This window comes from Sciurus carolinensis, chromosome 13 (genome assembly GCF_902686445.1).
Source record: "Sciurus carolinensis chromosome 13, mSciCar1.2, whole genome shotgun sequence".
Classification (NCBI taxonomy): Eukaryota; Metazoa; Chordata; class Mammalia; order Rodentia; family Sciuridae; genus Sciurus; species Sciurus carolinensis.
This window is the reverse complement of record NC_062225.1, coordinates 56,395,434-56,414,868: the sequence shown is the minus strand read 5'-3', so window position 1 is coordinate 56,414,868 and position 19,435 is coordinate 56,395,434. Positions and strand designations below refer to the sequence as shown.

At 44.1% G+C, this 19,435-nt stretch overlaps 1 protein-coding gene across 2 annotated transcripts in view; it reads left to right on the top strand.

Annotated features, from left to right (window-relative positions):
• Prkce (protein kinase C epsilon) overlaps positions 1-13,463 on the top strand; it is a 466,464-nt gene extending 453,001 nt beyond the window's left edge. The window contains exon 15 of one of the 2 annotated variants that reach the window (XM_047522284.1): positions 10,202-13,463. In XM_047522284.1, the coding sequence (XP_047378240.1) occupies positions 10,202-10,348 (147 nt within the window). In that variant the 3' untranslated portion in view covers positions 10,349-13,463. The remainder of the gene's footprint in view (positions 1-10,201) is intronic. The other variant, XM_047522285.1, reaches the window with a different exon arrangement.
• The last annotated feature ends 5,972 nt before the right edge of the window (positions 13,464-19,435 follow it).

Sequence of the window (19,435 nt, the reverse complement as noted above, 5' to 3'; positions counted from 1 at the left end):
ATAACTTATTGGCTCCTCAGCTCTTGGTCCTCCCCACTACTTGGCACTGTGTGACTGTGTGTCACATACAGACAAACAGACCCGACTCAGTACAGAAGAAAGAGTGTTGTAGCCAGCAGTGCTTAATGTAAATGTCTTCCTTTCTTCCATTTTGTTGTCTTACCTTTATCTTCTTGTTAGAAAGTTTAAAGAAGGCCCACCATAGACCAGGGGCTAATAATGACATTGATTTCTGTTTGTTTATAGAGAAACAAAGAACAGCCTGACATGAACTAATATTCCACAAATAAGTACAAGCATCTTAGATGATACTGTACTACCTTTTAACCAGCGTGTTGCTTAGCTTTGCCCTGAACAGTGAGGTTACCTGTCAGGACCCCATCAGAAGGGACTAAGCTCTCCTATAGCTCAATGCTCATGCCTTGCTTTTCTGATTTGATAAATGAATCATTTGTTTGGTAAACTTATGGTACTGTTACCAGTAAATCTGGTACAATAATATCTCAAAAATGTTTCATTATTAGTCAATTTTGAATACTTGGGTGCATATAATATAGTTAGCAGAATCTATAGGAAGATACAAAAAGTACATTGGAATTTTTTTTTTTTTTGGTGCTGGGGATCGAACCCTACATTGGAATTTGATGATGATATTGATTATCCATTTATTACATTTATTTGCAGTTGTGTGTGTGTATGTGATGCTGGGGATTGAACCCACAGCCTTGGGCATGCTAGGCATGTGGTCTACCACTGAGCCACATCCCAGCCCTGCAGTGACTTTTTGTTTTTGTATCATTTCTTGAAAATTATAGTGATAATAGATATTTACCCCTGTTGCTTTATTCATGGTTTTCATGACTCTTCTATAATACCTCTCAATATTTTCTGTTAGAAAGTATTTTTTCTGCTAAATAAGGTGTCAAAAGTACTAATCCCAAGAAATACAGAAAATGTATTAGGAACAACTTGTATTGATATGTTTTAAAATAAAATGGAATTAAAATAATTCATTATTGATATTTTAATAAACAAAACTTCCAACTGACCCCCCCAAAAATGTACCACTAGGATACCAGGGTATACAAAGTAGATTCTAAGAATGTTATCTGAGTGAAAAGAAAGAAAGATAAAACCAAGGCAAGAAAGGAATGTGATTTTGGATGGTCACACATTGGCTCTTTGCTTTGAATAAAGGCTAAGACTGGTTAGTTCCAAATTTAAAGACATGGGAGATGAAAGCATACAGGTTGCCCAGGTGAAACAAAGATTATCTTATGAACTAAGACCAAATGGAAACTTCTTCTGGGGCTCAGCCCAAGACAATGCTGTTTGTTCTCAGCCTATAGTTGTGACTGAGGAAGAAGCAATGCTACTAATTTACATTTACTCTATGCTATGTAGTGTTCTCACCACTTGAATATAGAATTTCGTTTAATACTTTTAACAAATGTGTGGAGAGGACTACTAATACCCCCATTTTATGGACAGGAAAATGGAGACACAGAAAAACTGTACACTTTGCCTGTGGCAGAATGATTAGTAACTGGAGAATCAGGATGGAATCTAAGTGGTGGGGCTACCAGGAGGTAGGTGAAACCACTAGCTGCACTACCTCCCAGAGAGGGGCACTTAAAGAAATTGTGATTTTCCAGTGAGCTCCTGATGTCCCAATTTTATAAAGATCAACATAAAATAAGGAAAGAAGGGATGAAACTGAGAAGGAGTGCTAGTGTATAGTGTGAACTTGAAAGGAGGCTAAATCCAGAATACTTTAGGCTCCTACCCAGGCTTTTAGACATCAAAAAGACCTTTTGAAGCTGATAAGAAAAAGAAGGGAGAGAGGGAGCCACAGCTTCTCTACATAGACTCAAGCAGGATACATGTCGGAATTACTCACAGAGCTTTAAAAAATGCAGAGGCCGGGGTCCCAACCCCTGGAGATTCCAGTTCAGGGTGTCTGGGTGAAGCTCGGGTGTCTGTAAGCTCTGGTTGTTTTTGATGCCCAGCCAGAATCAAGAACCACTATATTAAACAATGACCCAGAGCGAGACTGTGGCATGTTGCCTCCAATTTTCCCCCCAAGAGAAATGTCTTCAGTACAAAGATCAAGGCAAAAACCACTAAAAGAAAACTAAAACTGAAGAGAGATGAATTAATTAATTACATTTAATAAACTCACTGGGGAACCCTAATAGCCCACACCCAGGCCATATCCCAAAACAATTAATTAAATAGACCCTCAGGGGATGGACCAACATCATAATTTTTTAAAGTTTCCCCAGTGGATCCAACGTGCTGCTCTAGGCTCAGGTCACTGGAGGACCTGCTATGCCTGCTACAGGGTTTGGTAATTTGAATATGACGGAATAGAGCAGTGAGACCAAGTATTAGGAGACAGGAAAATGGTCTTCCTGCATTAAGAGATAGGGAAAATATGGATTTGGAATACTTTGACATGGATGTTAGTAAAGTATCTAGAAGTTCTTATGAGAATCAGAATGTGGATATTTAGGGGGAAAATGGTAGTCACTTGAAGCCAATTAACTTCACAACTTGCAGAGAAACTGCTGTAGACGTTTGTATCTTTATCCCATCCAAACAATGGAATCATCTTCATGAACAAAATGAAAACCATCACCATGGCTGGTTGATTCTCAGTGGACTCCCAGGCTGCTGCTGGAACACGGTAACGACCTCAGGAGAGCTGTGTGCAGAGGCCAGGTCAATCTGTCATCAACACTATTTATAGGTGTCTTTATAAAGATATTGGAGGAATGCCAATCAAATTTTAAGATGACAAAAATCTGAAGGACACAGCAGATAAGATGGATGGTTGATTGAAAATGACATTTCCATAGTATTTTGGGGTTTCCCTGAACTTTACCTGTATGCCCTGGTAACCATCATTCAGTTGAACATATTTGTTTTGCTTCCTTCCTAGTAAATCAACTGAGATTCAGAGTAAGTTACAGAATTATAATTTTGGTGGTTTGAACAGGCTAGAAATATATCCCAAAGAAATTAAGGTGTTAAGTGTACAGGATTACATCTAGATTCAAAAAATCAATTCCAGAAAAATAAGGTTGGGGTCATATTAGTTCCTAAGGCTCCTGTAACAAAGTACCACATCCTGGGTGGCTCAGAACAACAGAAATTTATTGTCTCACAGTTCTGGAGACTGAAAGTCTGAGATCGAGGTATTGGCAAGATGGTGATCCCACTGAAATTTGCAGGGGAAAGATCCCCTTTTCCTCTCCCAGTTTCTGGTAGCCATGGACATTCCTTGTCCTGTGGTCACTGAACTCTAGTCTTCACCTGATGCTCTCCCTGTATCTCCTCACATGGTCTTCCCTCTGTATGTGTCTAAGAATCCAATTTACCTTCTTTTTCTTTGTTTTTAAAATAATTTCCCTTCTTATAAGGAGACCTGTCATTGGATGGGGGCCCACCTTATGACTTTATCTTAATTCCTTGACATTTGCAACCTTATTTCCTAATTCAGTTGCATTATAAGGTCCTTGGGGTTAGGACCTCCCCATTTGTTTTGGGGAAACATGATGCAACCTGTAACAGGGTTAAATGAATTATTACAACTAAGATGGCATAAATGTTTTATCACAGCTTCTTACAAACTGATAAAACATGGATACTATCTTAGCATCTGTTACAGGGTTCCTGCCAAGTAGAGGGTAATGCCGCTGCACCTGGCATTGTGCAAACCATGGAGTCAGGAACTGAGCGGTCAGCTCTGACAACCACCTGGTAAGAAGGACATGGATGAGAAAGCAAGAGGGCACCACAGGGCATCGTGGCAAGTTAGGTAATTCCAAAAACCCCTTGGGCAAGCCTGTGCTGATGAACTCTCGGTATATTTTACCCTGTTTGCTGCATAGAAAATATTAAAGTATGAGCAATTCTTGGTTAAAGAACATATAAAGAGGGAGAAGGGATAAAAGGATTATGTTTAGATACATTTTTAACTTGAAAGTTAATTTGAAATTCTTCTCCAGCCCCTCTTTTTGCCAGGCAAGGGACTCTGCAGTGGTTCCGTCCTGTTTCATTTAACTTCACACCTCAGCGTGTGTGTTTAAACATATTCACACAGACTCTGTTGATGAGAGCTTGGGTTATGACGAACACATGTACATACATAAGGATCCAGCTGATTGATGTTGCAGCAAGCATCCTAACAATTTCAATTCTTGCTTTCTTTTTTTAGAATAATATATTTTAAAAGTGGAGCTTAGATAAGAATATCAACATTTCAAAGCTTGGAGGGATTTGGTGGATGAAGGAAAATAATTTCAAGCCAGTGAACATTTAGTGTCTGCTGTATACCCTGCTTTGCAGTAGGGGCATATGATACATCTGAGATATTAGAAGATGTCCAGCATGGGGTCCTACAGGGCCAAGGGAGCGGGGAGGAGGGTGAGGTGGGATGATACTAGTGTCAGGAGTCCTGAGGACCCAGAGGGAGGCTTGTGTGTGGGGAAAATGTAGAGGCAGCATGCCTCCCTACTCAGACACACCCCTAAGACAGAGAACCCTGGCTGGGGTCACTGTGCTCCCTACACTCTGGCTACCACTCACACCAAGAAGAGGAGAAGCAGAGACCAGGCACCAGCAAGGTGGTCAGGTGAAAGCCAGTCCCGTGATCTTACTCCCTGTAAGAACAGGGAATTTTCTGAGCCCTTTAAAACAAAGCCATCTGTTGATCTCCTGGTAATCAGATAGAGACAGAAGCAGCAGTCACTGGCTCCTCCAAAACTTGTGTTTATGGCTCCAGTGTGTGAGGGCTGTGAGAATTTCGCTAGCCAGACAGGAAGTAAGCATTCAGTCACTGGCTCATCTCTGCGCTGGGGTGGGATGGCCACAATCCTGGAGGAGCCTCCAGGCCTGGCGTGTGAGGCAGCCCCAGAGCTTTGCCCCTTAGATGTGCTCTCTCAGGAGGATCTGAGGGAATTTGAAAATGCTTCCATACGTTCTACCCCCTCCCCCACTGCAGACACCGAAACGTGCCCTTCCTCGATGCCAGCCTCGGATCTTTCCTGTCTTAGACCTGATTTCTGAAGGGATGCCAAAGGGAATAGGAAAGTTGTTTTTCCCCGATACCAACCACAGGGGTCAAAGGCACACCCACCAAGTCCCTAAACGCATCCATCCTGATGGAATTTTCCCAAATCCTGGTTGAAATGATTTCTCTCTTGTACCAGAAATTAGGGAACCCCAAGTGCTGGGAAAAGAGAGCCCATTAGTTAGGCTAAGACTCCTGTTCTGCAGGCCCCCAGGGGCTTAGCTCTGATCTGGGCTGTCTCTCTCCAGACCCTTCATCAGCCTCCTCCTCACTCCTAAGTGCATTTCACCAAATGGTAAACCCTTCTGACAAGATGGCAGCCACTGGCCCTGAACCCAGGTCACTTTGCTGTCTCCAGATATAACAGCAACAAGAGAGGCACATTCGTTCATCTCTTCCAGCAGATCTCTTGGTTGTCAGTATGTGCCAAGCCCTGTGCTAGGCTGGGGGTGGTCATGGTGAGCTGGAGCCAGTCCCTGCCTGTGTGGAACTCACAGCTCAGTTGAAAAGAGCCTTCGGTGTGTGAGTGCTGTGATTCGAGTTTAGGGGAGGTGGGAGGGCCCCCTAGGAGGCTTGACTCGAACCACTCTTAGAGGGACAGAAGGGCTCTGTGAAGGCAAGGCAGCTACACAACTGGGGCAAGGAGAATGGACACGGGGCAGAAGGCATGGAGGGGTGGGTGTGCCCTGGGCAGAGGGATGGCTGTGCAAAGGCTTGAGGCAGGAAGAGCCCCACGAGGGGGAGCCCCTGTGGTTCAGAGGTGCCAGGGAGATGGAGCCAGGGAAGGGGCGAGGATGAGATCCAGAAGCCCTTAGGAATAGGTGAGTGTAGGAAACTGGGTCTTTGTCCCAAGAGCAGCGCGGTGCTATAGAAGAATCCCAATCAGCAGAGGAAGCACCGGGACATCCAGGCAGACCCAGCTCAACACTAGCTCGGGATCTGGAGGATCAGAGAAATATAAAGCTGGGTCCCTAACTTCAAGCGTTCATCCATGTGCATATCACGTGGACTGACTGGGTAGCATGCCCATGCAGTGTGTGTTCTATGCTCACGGCACACAGGCACTGAGATGCAGAGCAGGGAAGGGCTCCACAGTTATCGGGGCCCACTCTGTCCTGGTCTGAGCACCTAACATCTGGCTTCTTATTTGTCTTTGAGGCAACTACAGGGCATCTGTCACCACCCCCTTTTTACAGATGAAAAGACAACCAAGGCTCTCAGAGCATGACTTAAGTGTCATATACCAGGCAAGAGTTCAGCCATGCATCCTTCCCTAATTGTGTGTGACCAAAAGGTTAAGAGGAAAATGTCATGGAGGAGGAAGGGCTGCAGAGTCAGAATGTTGTTCCCTGTATCCAGCGTCATCTCTCAGACTGTGAGGTGCAGGATAAGAGGCTGGCATTTAGGCAGTAGGGGAGGCGTGTGGGATGATCAGGGATCAGGATACACAGTGTGTCTGAGAACTTGCCCTTTGGAACCTTGGCTCCAAGTCTTGTACCTGCTCTGTGAGGGAAGCAGCAGCATTTCAAAGAATGAAATCAGTGAGTAAAGGATATAATCCCAGTTCTTTCCAAATTTGGGGATGCTAAACTGCCAGTAACAGGGGATAGGGTCTGCCTGGGGACATTCCCAGGTCTCTAATATTAATAGTCAGGAATTGCACGCAGTGGGAATGTTGGTTATTTGAATTGGAAATGGGTAACTGACATGCATCTAAGATATCTCCAAGAAAAACAGAATGGAGCCAAATTGTGCAAGGGTGTGGGTGAGCCAGCTCTGTGGAAGTTCTGAAGAGTGACATATTCTGTTTTTTTGGGGTGGGGGAGGTACCAGGAATTGAACTCAGGGTTACTCAACCACTGAGCCACATCCCCAGCCCTATTTTGTATTTTATTTAGAGACAGGGTCTCACTTTTGCTGAGGCTGCCTTTGAACTTGCAATCCTCTTGTGTCAGCCTCCCGAGCCACTGGGATTACACGCATGCACCATTGTGCCCTGTGAGTGGCATACTCTTTTGAATGCCACAGGTGATTCTGGGACTCTCTTGAGAAAGCTGGAGCAAGTTTAGCAGTTGTCCAAACTAGCCCACCATTGAGCTAGAGGTCTTCTGGGAATAACATCCCAAGCTGAATTTACTGAGGCTGGTTCACTGGTATACAATAAGTTGTGAAATTTCGATATCTTCTAGAATCTAGCTTGATCACTATGCCCATTTGACCTCAGGAAAGGAAACCAGCTTCAAAGAGTAATTAATAGATACTAATGACTGATCAATGAAGCACAATTAAGTAAACAAGAAGAGCCAATGCCAGAGAGTGGATGGACTTTGAGTTTCTTTATACACATCCTACCTCTCATTAGTGGTTGGTTGAGAAGGTATTCCAGGGAAGGGCGCTTCTCCTGAGAATACTACAGACCTGGTGCTCCTGGCCCATCCTGAGTGATGTTACACACGGAGTTTTCCTCCTGCCTATCCTTGACTGTGCCTCCTACGCCAGAGAGGATGCCCCTGGGCTGCCTTTTGGAGTGATGTCCGGTGCCTCCCATGTTATTCTCACCACCTCCCCTCCCGACTCCTCCCTCTGGACCAACTGTAGCTAACACGGCGGCCCATACTCTCAGCCTGCGGGATCTTTTAGCTAATCCATCCCTCTGATAGAGATCTTTAGAAGAGGCCTTCCACACCCTCTCCCCAGGCGCCACCCTCCCACAGCCAGCATGTGTCACCATGGGGATAGGCTTTGTTGTTACTCTCTGAAGTCTCCCTCCACATAGGGCCTCCCCTTTCCTCTGACTCTGTACTCCCTGGAGAAGAACAGATAGTCCTCCTGCCTTGGGCCAGCCCTCCTGGCAGAGATGACTAAGCCACCCCTGAGCTTTCCCATATCAAGGGGCAGCCCGGATGTCCTGCAGCTGCAAGTCCTGTTTCTGGAACTCTCTTGGGTTTTCTGTGTCTCTTCTCTGTCCTTTCAAGGTCTTTGAGACCTGAATCATGCAGCCCTGAGCCCAGAGAGAAGGCACCAAGCAAGATTGATAGTGCTGAAAGATAGGAAGGATGAGCTCATCCCTGCTCCTAGCAGGCCAAGGCTCCGATCTCAGTCTGGGCCATTTGAAGACAATCCCCTTGCCCAGCTCACTTGGCCCATGTTATCCAGTCTGCCCTCCATCCACAGCCCGCCCATTATATTTGCCTAGGGCAAGCTTTATTTCTGCTTGGTACCTCTTCTTGCATGTATCCTGGATGAGCTTGACCCTTGCTATGTCTTCCCACTTCTCCAGCATCCAGATTTCCCAGTCTTCCACACTGTGGGAGGCATGGTGCTAAGCCCTGAACTTGCCCTTTTATAGTCAGGTGACTGTCTAAGCCACCAAACCTCATTGAGACTGTAAAACCAGAATCACAATACCTGCCCATTCCACGAACCAAATGAGTGAATTAATGTGAAGATGATCTATAAATCCTAAAGCAGTCCTTCTAGAATGTTCTGCAGAACTCTGCTCTCAGGAGAGGGGTTAAACTTCTAGGGGGTGGGGGAGAATCTTATGTCCAATTTGAGGAAGATTGGTATAAACAGAGTGGACCAGATTTTTTTACTGTAGACGCACAGATTTAATTTGCCCATATGCATGGCCAATCTCTAGGAGTGGGGTCCAAAATCTAGCTATGTCTCCACTTTTTTCATGGACTTGTTATTAACATCTTTTAGGTTACTGGTCTCCACAGACCCATAGCATACGTTAATATTATTTCTCCTACAATAATCACGCTGGTCTTTCCATAAGATGTATTCCATCATCCAGGTTGCTAATCCTGGGTAGTAGGCATTAATCAGTACCTGGAAAGGTACAGCTGAAGCACCTCCATCTTTTCAGTGTCGTGCTTTGTACTGAGTAAGAAGGGGTCTGATATTGAGGTTTCTGCACTCAGACTCCAGCCTTACCTCCCACCATACCCAGGCAGCTTGGCAAACCTTGTCTTATGTATACATCTTTCGTGTTCCTGCCCCCTGTCTTTGTCCCATCTCTCTCTCTGCCAAGGTACCTCCCTCCCATCTGTACCAACACAATTGTAGCCCAAATCTTCAGATCTTAACCCAAGCCCTGATTTCTTCATGGATGCTTTTCTAACCAAAGTAATGTGTTCTAGGCAGGAAAAGTGGCTCCTCAACTCCACTGTAAGCTCCTAAAGATTGGCATTATTTCTATTTGCTGATGTTCTCCAAACAAACAAACAAAAAACAAAACTAGAATTCGTTTGTGGGTTGATTGCTACACAATCCCCAAGCCATAAGACACAGTCCTCCTTTGGGAACTTAAACCTCCACTGGATATGGGTCCTTCTGAGCTGGGAAGTGAGTGGTAGGTTTGCTCACTTCATTCAACAGATAATGATTGCAGAGGAACTGCTGGGAAGCCGAGAGTGGATGAAGGTTGCCTCCTTTAAGGAGTTCGAGTCCAGACAAAAGCAAAGCACACACACACAGGGCAGGTCAGTGTGTCGAGTGTAGTAGTGACCAAAACACGGGAACATTAAATGAGGTCACAGCAAGAACAGGTGGGGTTCAAGGTGGGCTTCTCAGAAGACGATCCTGCCCCCAGCCCATCCTCCTGATAGACAGGATACCATCTGCAGCAGACCTGGCAGAGCTATGGGGTCTGCCTATAGGGAAAGAGAACACTGAAGACTTTGTGGGAGGTAGACTCAAGTTTGTTTCCTTGATCCACAGCAAGGAAGGTCTTGATGGAGCCCAAGTCTTATGGCAGAGGGACAAGTGGGTATGAGATGGACACTTTGCATCCCACTCTACCCAGACACACACACACACACACACACACACACACACACACACACACACAGCCTGTGGGAATCCCACTTCCCTGCTTTTCCATCACACCCACACGCCCCTTCTTCCTTCTCACCTCGATTCATTCTTCCTCTCCTCCTGTCACCCCCTGGGCCTGGGGCCATCCATCGTTACCTCATTGGAACAGTCCTGTGTCTGCTCCCAGTAGCTAGCGGCCTGCTTTGGTGAGAGGCTGGCCACCTCGGTGCCCACTCCCCATGGGGGGCCCTCGTGAGGGAGGTCAACCTCCACTCAGTGCTTTTTCTTTTCTTATCGCAGAAAACCAAACGAGACGTCAATAACTTTGACCAAGACTTTACTCGGGAAGAGCCGGTGCTCACACTTGTGGATGAAGCAATAGTGAAGCAGATCAACCAGGAGGAATTCAAAGGCTTCTCCTACTTCGGTGAAGACCTCATGCCTTGAGAAGCCTCCGCGCACACGTGGAGTTTGCTGATGCCGCGAGGAGCGCTGAGAAGGTCCTGTGTGAGAGGCTCAGAAGGTCTTGAACTATTTCTCTTCCCTGGAGCCCCCGTCCCATGTCCACTCTCTATTTATTGCATCCCCATCCCCCAGGCCACCTCCTACCCCATCCCCCACCACCATCCTGGTGACCAGAAGACATTCTTGGTTCTTGCCTCACCAGGAACACAGACTCCATTTGGGTCAGCAATTAGCTGTCCATGCTGCCATGTTCGGACTGTCAGCAAGCCTGGTTCCACTCCTTAGGGGCTCCTGGCAGAGAAGCAACTTCAGTTCTTTTACCACAAAGGAAAAAAAGTTCAACAAGAAGACTCTGGCTCTGCGGTGGGATGTAGAATACTGACACCTCTTGCTTCTCATCCCTCCTGTGCTGTGGCTTGCCATCTCTGCCCTTCTGCCCAGGAGAAGAAACTGGTGCTTCTTCCACATGAGGGCAGACAAGGCGTCTCATATGGAGGGAGCCCAGGGGATGCCCAGTCTGGCTAGCCATTATCGGTTTGCTCCAGAATGGCCCAGTTGTACTTGCTTTGGTCTTTTGAGCATGCCAAAGTCATGTAAGTTTGTATCTCATGGAAGAAATCACTCTTTGTAAAAAACATAATTTTGATTTTTGAACTCCATTAACATTTGAAAATATATTATCAAATTTGCTTTCTAATTGGCCAAAAGATAGAATTTCCAGTATGAATTCAGGTAGACATTAAAGGGCTAATACACAATGAGAATTCAGCAACTGTTGATGCTTTAGTGACACATGGGAGCTCTGTGAGTGGAGAGAAAAGGAAGCAAGTGACATTCCTCATCACCGAAGTTCTATCTGAACACAGAGGCCACCACAGTGATGGCCAAGACCCTGGGGTTCTCGTGAAACTCAGCTCCCAAATTCTCTTTCCAGGTTCGTCCTAAGTTCCCAGCATAAATGCTATTTATTTTCTGCAGCAGTGTGTTATTTTGGCACACTTCTACAAAATGGTATTACTACTGTGTTGTGGTTTTTAAACATTAAACATGTAAAGTTAAACATGAAATATCTGCTTTTGGAACAGTGGAATGAGGCTCACCGTGGATTAGACAGAGGGTGGCAGGAGATGGAAGAGCGACTTTTTCGAAAACTGACCGTGTGGCAAGATGTACCGGGAATTTTGTTTCCGAGTGACATGCGATGGCAACTCATGGAAACTTTAATGGACGTGATGTTACCTCCTGTAGATATGCTAACAGTGTTACATTCTTTGATTTCCAAGGGTTCTCTGTGGCTTTGTGTATATGTTTCCCCAAGGTCATTCGATTACCTATTTTACTGAACTGATTTAGCAGGGAATGGAATCCATTCCAACTGTTGCACGTGGATTTCCCAGCTGCCCCTAAATATATATATACTTGTGAGTGGCAGAGTGGCACTAATGAAGCTTTTTGCCTTTTGTACATTTGAGATTTTTGTATATAGTGTTTGCTGCAGGCCTGTGGAATTAATTCATTGACTATAGAGGTATCAACTGCTGCATGTTCAGGCATATTATAAAACTTTAGTCTATGAAAGAATAATTATAATAATGTCCAGGTGCAATACTCTATAAGTGTATTGGTTCAAGTTACCGAGAGATAGGTGTGTTCCCAGGGGTTGGGGGAGGGTGGTCCTTTGTATTGTTTATTTTAAAAGATGTAAACATATGTTAAGCTATTAAGCTATATTAAATTTCACATATAGTTCTCCCGTGCTCTGTTATGTCCTGATAGAGACGGGAGAGAGAAAGGAATGTTTTCAATAGTGGTTTCAAAGCTTGGACAGTGACTATTTTGAGCCCATAGAGAGTGTGTCCCTATTTGCATCGGGCTGGTCACAGCCTTTGTTACTAATGATGACATTTAGTTCTCTTTTGTTTTTATTTTTTAAAAACTCAGGTGTAATTATCTGTTCTTATGATGATTGCAAATATTGAATATTATGCTCTATTAGTCCTTGTGTTTGGCATACCAGTGAAGTGACGAAGAACATGAGATTAATTTAATTTATCTTCGGTAACTTGACATACCGGGCAGACTATCTTCTGGGGTGGAGTACAAGCACAGAAACATCTTCATGGTGGTATCATCTCATTTTTTAGGAAGACATGACAATACACCCGTCATATTCATGCATAACTACTGCTCTTTCTTTCTTCTGCTTTCTTTATCGTTATGAACTTTGGAAAAGCAAGTCAGCTCTCACTGCAATGCTCAGTGGCCTTGTCTGAGGACTTGACAGTGTCTGCTTGGCAGTGAGGGTTCAGCCCTTCCTGTAGGACAACTGGCATTTTTTTACTGGGAAGTCAAATAGTACATTCCACCCGGCAGCTGAAGACAGTAGACAGCCTGCAACCTTTCAGCACTCAAAGCCGGGCTGGCTGGGATGCCTCGGCCAGAGGAAGTTCTCACACCGCCAGGTTGGGATCCAGCACAGATAGAGAAAAAGGCTTGGGTGTTCCTTCAGTATTTCCTATTTCATTTTCGACAAGAGTTTGGAAGCAGACACACTGTTACATTTCTGCTAGTTCTTTATAATCTTTCCAGCTCTTTCTCTCTCTCTCTCTCTCTCTCTCTCTCTCTCTCTCTCTCTCTCTCTCTCTCTTTCTCTTTCTCTCTTTTTTTGAAGAAAAAAAATGGAGTGCAAAAAAAAAAAAGCCAAAAAATATATGAAGGATAGTTGTTCTCCTATGTTTTCTCATTATGGACTTTGTGAAGTGGAAACACAATTTTTTTTCTCCAAAGGTGAAAAAAAAAAACCAATGCATTCTTGCTTTAAAAAGAAAAGGCTAAAAAAATTACCTCTTTTTAAATTATGTGCAAAATAATTCTGGCTAAATATAATGTGTATTCAATTTTAGGGATTTTATTTTGTATTGTGATGCTTTATTTGTATATTTTTTTCCCTTCTGGATGTAATTTTAATCTCTTGCCATTCATTAGTGTTATTTCATTGTAAACATTATTGTGCCAAATGTACTGTATTCAAAAGGATGTGAATGTGTATTGTTTCAGAACCTAATAAATACAATGATGTTAAATCTTACTTCTGGTCCCAGTAAGCACTTTTATCTCTTTTATGAGTGGCAAAGGGGCATCAATGAAGCTTTTTAACTTTTGAACATTAAAGATTGCAAAATTCCCAAAGCTATACGGGTTTCAGCTTCCTCCTTCTCATTAATAAGTGCACAAAATCTGCATAGAACAATTTGCACAGTCCCCTAGCCCACCTGTGCCTGTCCCTGTGCTTCTGGGGCTGCCATTCAAAAGAATAAAGGAATTTGTGCAGATCAGGTGTGGCTTCAGTTGCCTTGGCACGAGGGGACAGAATCCATCTGCCTTGGAGCCCTGGACATGGGCAAGGAAGCTACAGTTTTGTTTTACCAAAGAAGTAAATTCTGGACCTCCTTGCAACCAGAGCACATTTCAGCTCTCCTCAGGACTCAGTTTCTGACTTGCTGCTCAGAATACTGGGGTCTGGGACATTCCTAATAAAGAACCACCATAGGCTAGTCTGGAGGACAGACGGGACAGTGGGGCTCTTGCCCAGTTGGCACCCACCTCCCTGCCAGGCTTCCATGCCCTCTGGGTTCCTCCTCCACTCTCCTTCTCTACCATTCTATTCAAGTCAGGTGGTCCTAGCTCTGTAAGACTTGTTTTTCTCTCACATAGTCTTCTCAAAAATGTTTCAGCTTTTCTTTCTTTTTCTTCTGTTTGCAGTGCTGGGGATAGAACCCTGGAGCCTAAGCATGCTAGGCAATGGCTCTAGCCCTGAACCACACCCCTAGTCTCAAAATCACTTCTTTAAAGGCCTCCGGAATTGGGCATGTCATCCTGCAAGGCCTTTCTCTCACAGTTGTCCCCCTCCGCCATGTCGGCTGCCTACCTGAAGGTGTGAGCATGGGTTCGAGACCCACCCCAAGAAGAGTGGTGTGTTTACCACATATTTTCCTCTCTGATTCAGCTGGCTGTTTTTAGGTAAGTGACCACACAGGGAGAAGCAAACTTCCCACCAGTTCCTCTGTCTTATCATGAGTTTAAACAAAAATCAGGAGGAACATGGAACTCACAGAAGCAGAGAGTAGAATGGTGATTGCAGAGGCGGGGAGGAGCACAGGCGTCAGTGAGGAGGAGAAAGTTCTAGAGATTTATTGTATAGCCTGGGGATTTGGTTAGTAAGGTATATTTGAAAATTGCTAAGAGAGGAGATCTTTTTGAATCACTCAAATGCAAATTTTATTTAACATCCAAAATCAATCAAGTAATATAATAAAGTTCCAAAAATCACTTTGATAGAGAAAGGTTTATTACGGATAAAATGTCTATTTATGGTAAAAACCTATGACACCCTAAGACTATAACAATTTTTTTTAATCCATTAAAGGACACCTGTGATCAAGTTGACTTGTTTAATGTGAAAGTCAGAGTGCTTTACCCCTTAGTTTGGGGAAAAATATGTTTTTATGATTTCAATTAAATATCATTTTGTGAATTTTAAACAGGGGTATAACACAACAAAGAACAAAAGGCATATGTAGATACTATCCTATATATAAAATTTTAAGGAATTAAGAGAAAAGATCACACACACAAACACAAGTGAGGTGATGGATATATCATTTAATCATTTTATAGTGTCTGAACATATCAGAACATCTCATTGTACACCATGAATATATACAATTTTGATTTACCAATTATACCTTAAAGTTAAAAAAAATCTCAGGAGAAATAAAAGAGGCTGTAGCTCAATGGTAGAGTGCTTGCCTAACGTGCAAGAGGCCATAGGTTTGATTCTTAGCCCCCGGGGTAAAAAAGGAGAAAGGGGGCGGGTGGGAAAGGAGCTGTTCCAAGAAGGTCAGAAAACATCACCAAACATTTCACTGAATGAACTGTGACCCATCCAAGAGAGCTGTGGCCACTAGTAGATGGCTTCTGACCTACTTCAGGAAACCTGTGTGGTTGAGCCCTATGCCAAGAAAATAGCTGATATAATCAGTGTCTTATGGAGAGAATCTATGGAAAGATGATCCCTTCTCTATTTCCTTCTACCTGAGTACTAACACTTGGGTTACAAGTAGCCTGAAGATCCCCTGAGAGGAATTTGCAGACAGACTAGGCGTGGGGACTGCTCAAAGTTGCAGAGGTGGGATGGAAGCAAGGCTTAAAAGCCGCATTAGGAAGTCTGGTTTTTATTGTGAAGCACCTTAACCCAGACAATGCTACTACATATGTGGCTCGTTACTTTTAAGCTTTACCTGAAGGCAATCAGCTGTGCTAATCAGGAATACACCTTCAGAGCTGGACATCTGGGGGAATAGACAACCCTAATGCAGAAAACTCAAGTTTACCTCCCAACACACCTGGAGGCTTTGCTGTCAAAACAAAGAGGAGGAGAAAACATTTCCTCAGGGGAAATGGTGGCTCCTTAATTAGCATAAAGGATATTAGAAAGGCAGCTTTAGTGGTGTTTGAGATAAGTAGATTGGCAAAGATATTTCAAGACAAATCTCTAAATTAAAAATAAAAATGGGCGGGGTGGTGGTGCATGCCTATGATCCCAGCAGTTCTGGAGGCTGAGGCAGGAGGATTGAGAGTTCAAAGCCAGCCTCAGTAAAGGCAAGGTGCTAAGCAACTCAGTGAGACCCTGTCTCTAAATAAAATACAAAAAAGGGCTGGGGGTGTGACTCTGTAGTCAAGTGCCCCTGAGTTCAATTCCCAGTACCCCCAACCAAAAAAATGGATACAGGAAGGTAAAGAGCCCTCGACTTCCCTAGTAATCAGAAGTGTACATTTAAATCAAATTACAATCCTGCTTCACACACACCAGAGTGACTAAATCAAAAAGGCAGACAAAAGATGTGGACTGATGAGAACTTCCAATGCTTTTGCTTTGATAATAAAAAAAAAAAAAAAAGAAAGCATTGGCAGTATCTATTAAAGCCAAATGTGTATGTTGGACTCAACAGAAGAGTCCTTCAGCTCTAAAATGGGGAAATGAATTGTAGAATATTCCCCCAGGGAAACACTACAGAGCCCTAAGAAAGAATGATTGACAAGTACACCAACGCATGACACAGATGACGCTCAAAATACAATGCAGGTGAAAGAAGCCAGCCAGAGAGGAGCATGCACTGGAAGAGTCCACTGACACAACGTACAAACAGACAACTTCCGCTGTCAGAGGTCAGGCGAGGGGGTACCCCTGTCTGGAGGGGAGATAGTGACTAGGAGAGGGCACAGAGGGCTGCTTCCAGGTTGTTAACTCAGTTTTGGTTTTGGAGCTGGGAAATTGTAGACAGGTGGGTTCGTTTTGTGATAATTCATTGAGTTTATCTTTATAGTCTGTACACTTTTCTGCATTGTGTTATATTTCAGTGAAAATTCCACACACACACACCCCCCCCGCCAAAATCTGGCATGACCTATGGCTATGATGTGAAACTTCCGTTGAAATGTAGTTGCCGCTGTGGTGGTGTTGGGAGGTGGGACCTGCCAGAGGTGACTGGATTGTCAAAGGGGATGGATGCCTTTCTCACAGCAGTAGTGAGTTATCCCAGAAATGGGTGGTGACAAAGTGAGCCCAGCCCCTCTTGCCTTTTCTTTGCTCAAGTTTGCTTGCCCTTCCACCTTCTGCCAAGTTACGTTGCCCTCACCAGATGCTACTGCTATGCCCTTGGATGTCCAACCTTCAGAATGTAAACGAAATAAACTTCTTTTCTTTATAAATGACCCTTTATATGTTAGTCTCAGGTAACCTGTGCTGTTAATGGAAAATGGCCTAAGACACCTTTGTCTTTCTGCTTTGGGGGTGGCACTCGAGGCTGGACCCATGAGCTACCGATGTCTCTGTGCCATCACAGAGGTGTCTTGGTTGCCAAACTCCCACCCACAGCCCTGACCCCCTGGCTGGAATGGGGTGTGTTCACTTCAGTGAGTCTTTCCTGAGAGGCCCTGACACTGAAAGCTGAAATTGGATGGAGCTTTCCAAACAGCCAGGAGGCCCTCTGTGTTGGATGGCTAATGAAATGGCTATAATGGACTCAGCCATTAGGAAGCAGCCAAGCCTCCCCTTCATACCCCTATCAAGGGATACCAAAAACAAACACCTGGGGTTTGCTTCACAGAATTAACATCACCCACGAGAAGAGGGTTTGGCTCGTTGGTTCACCTTGGGCTGATGACAGTACCAGCCTGAGCCCATTTCCAAGCTTATGAATAAGTAACGAGAAGACTTACTACCTCAAAGGCCTGATGTGAAACATCATCGACATCATCGACCCAGCGTCTACTACTATGGCTGTGATTTCCATCAGGCTTGCTTGTCCCCACCCCCTTCTTGAATAGCTTGTAGAGATACAGCCTCAATGTCAGATCGTCAAGAACTTGGCAATTGTTAAAAATGATTTGATGATCTTTGTGAATGGGACAATCTTTGAGAGAGCCCAGTCCACCCCTTCAATAAAAGCACCCTTGTCTTCTTGTGTCATGAAAGAGTTCCTGTTCCATGGCCCCCCTCCCTAGGGCATCCAGTAATGCTGCCTGAGGGTTGAGGTCACACCAGCCTTAGTTCTGGGGCCTAAGTGCAGGCCCTACCTACCTACCTGCCTCTCTCTCAGACCATCAGGCACATTGGAGTCAGTGGCTACTTTGAGAAACTCTGAAGATCGACTTCTGGTCACCAACTGCAGAATCCCACCATCCATGCTTCCTACTTTAGGCTATTAATAATTGTTTAACATTGCTATGCTTTGTCCCCCAAAGTCTCAAGTGTTGAAGGCTGTTTAAAGATGGAGTTTAGGGGAATGATTGGATCAATGATGGGGTTTAGGGAAATGATCCCACTCATTTGTGGATTCATAATTTGAAGGTATTACTGGGAGCTGTAGGAGGTGGTACCTAATTGAAGGAGTGGGTTCTTTTAGGATGTACCCTTAAGAACTGTATCTTGTCCCTGTCTCCCCCGACTCCCTTCCTAGCTACCATCTTTCCTCTGCCATGCCCTTCGGCCATGATATTCTGCCTCATCTCAAGCCCAAAGCAATGGAACCCGCTAACCAGGGAGAGAACCTGAAACTATGAGCCAAAACAAGTCTTTCTTCCTCTAAGTTGTTTTTCTCAGGTATTTATCACAGCAATGACAGAAAACTGACTTAAACAAACATTTATTGTCTTCTTTATTCCAGACCCATACTAAGTATTTCCCATGAAGTAACCTATTTAAACCTCACAGAAATCACACGAAGTAGACCCTCCAATAATCCCTATTTTTAAATGAGGAAGCTGAGGCCCAGAAATTATAAAATTACATAATTAGTCCTTAAAATTCCATGAAATTGTTGTGTTCATATGTCCATCCTTCTTAAGAAAACTAAAATTGCCCCAAATCGCCAGGCCTTGGGAACCTCAAAGAAAGTACTCACATGCACAACTTATTAGTTCACTCATTCACTCACTTATTCCACAAATTTTCATGGAGTTCCTACTATGTGCCAGTCATTCACCTAGACACCAGGGAACAAAGGTACAAAACCTCTTCCCTTATGGAATTTGCGTAGGAATGGGGTATTAACAGATAATAACAAGCAATGAAAATGTCCATTAAATAAATCATGTAATATGTTAGAAGTTCCAGACTATCCCTAACATTTGGGGGTGGGGGATTATTAGGAGATTGAGCCCAGGGACACTTAACCACTAAGCAATATCCCCAGTCCTTTTATTATTATTATTAATATTTTTATTTTGAGACAGGTTCTCACTAAGTTGCATAGAACCTTGCTAAGTTGTTGAGGCTGGCTTTGAACTTGCAGTCCTCCTGTCTCAGCCTCCTAATCTGGGATTACAGGTGTGAGCAACCATGCATGGCCAGGCTGGCCCTAATATTAAACAATGGTATGAATGGACCATAGATTACTTATTTTTTAAGTAATGAATCAAGCCATTATTAAATATATGCTACCTTGGTTTATAATAATCCAGAAGGCCAGGTTAGAATTTAGAATTCAGATTCCTTACAGTACAAGC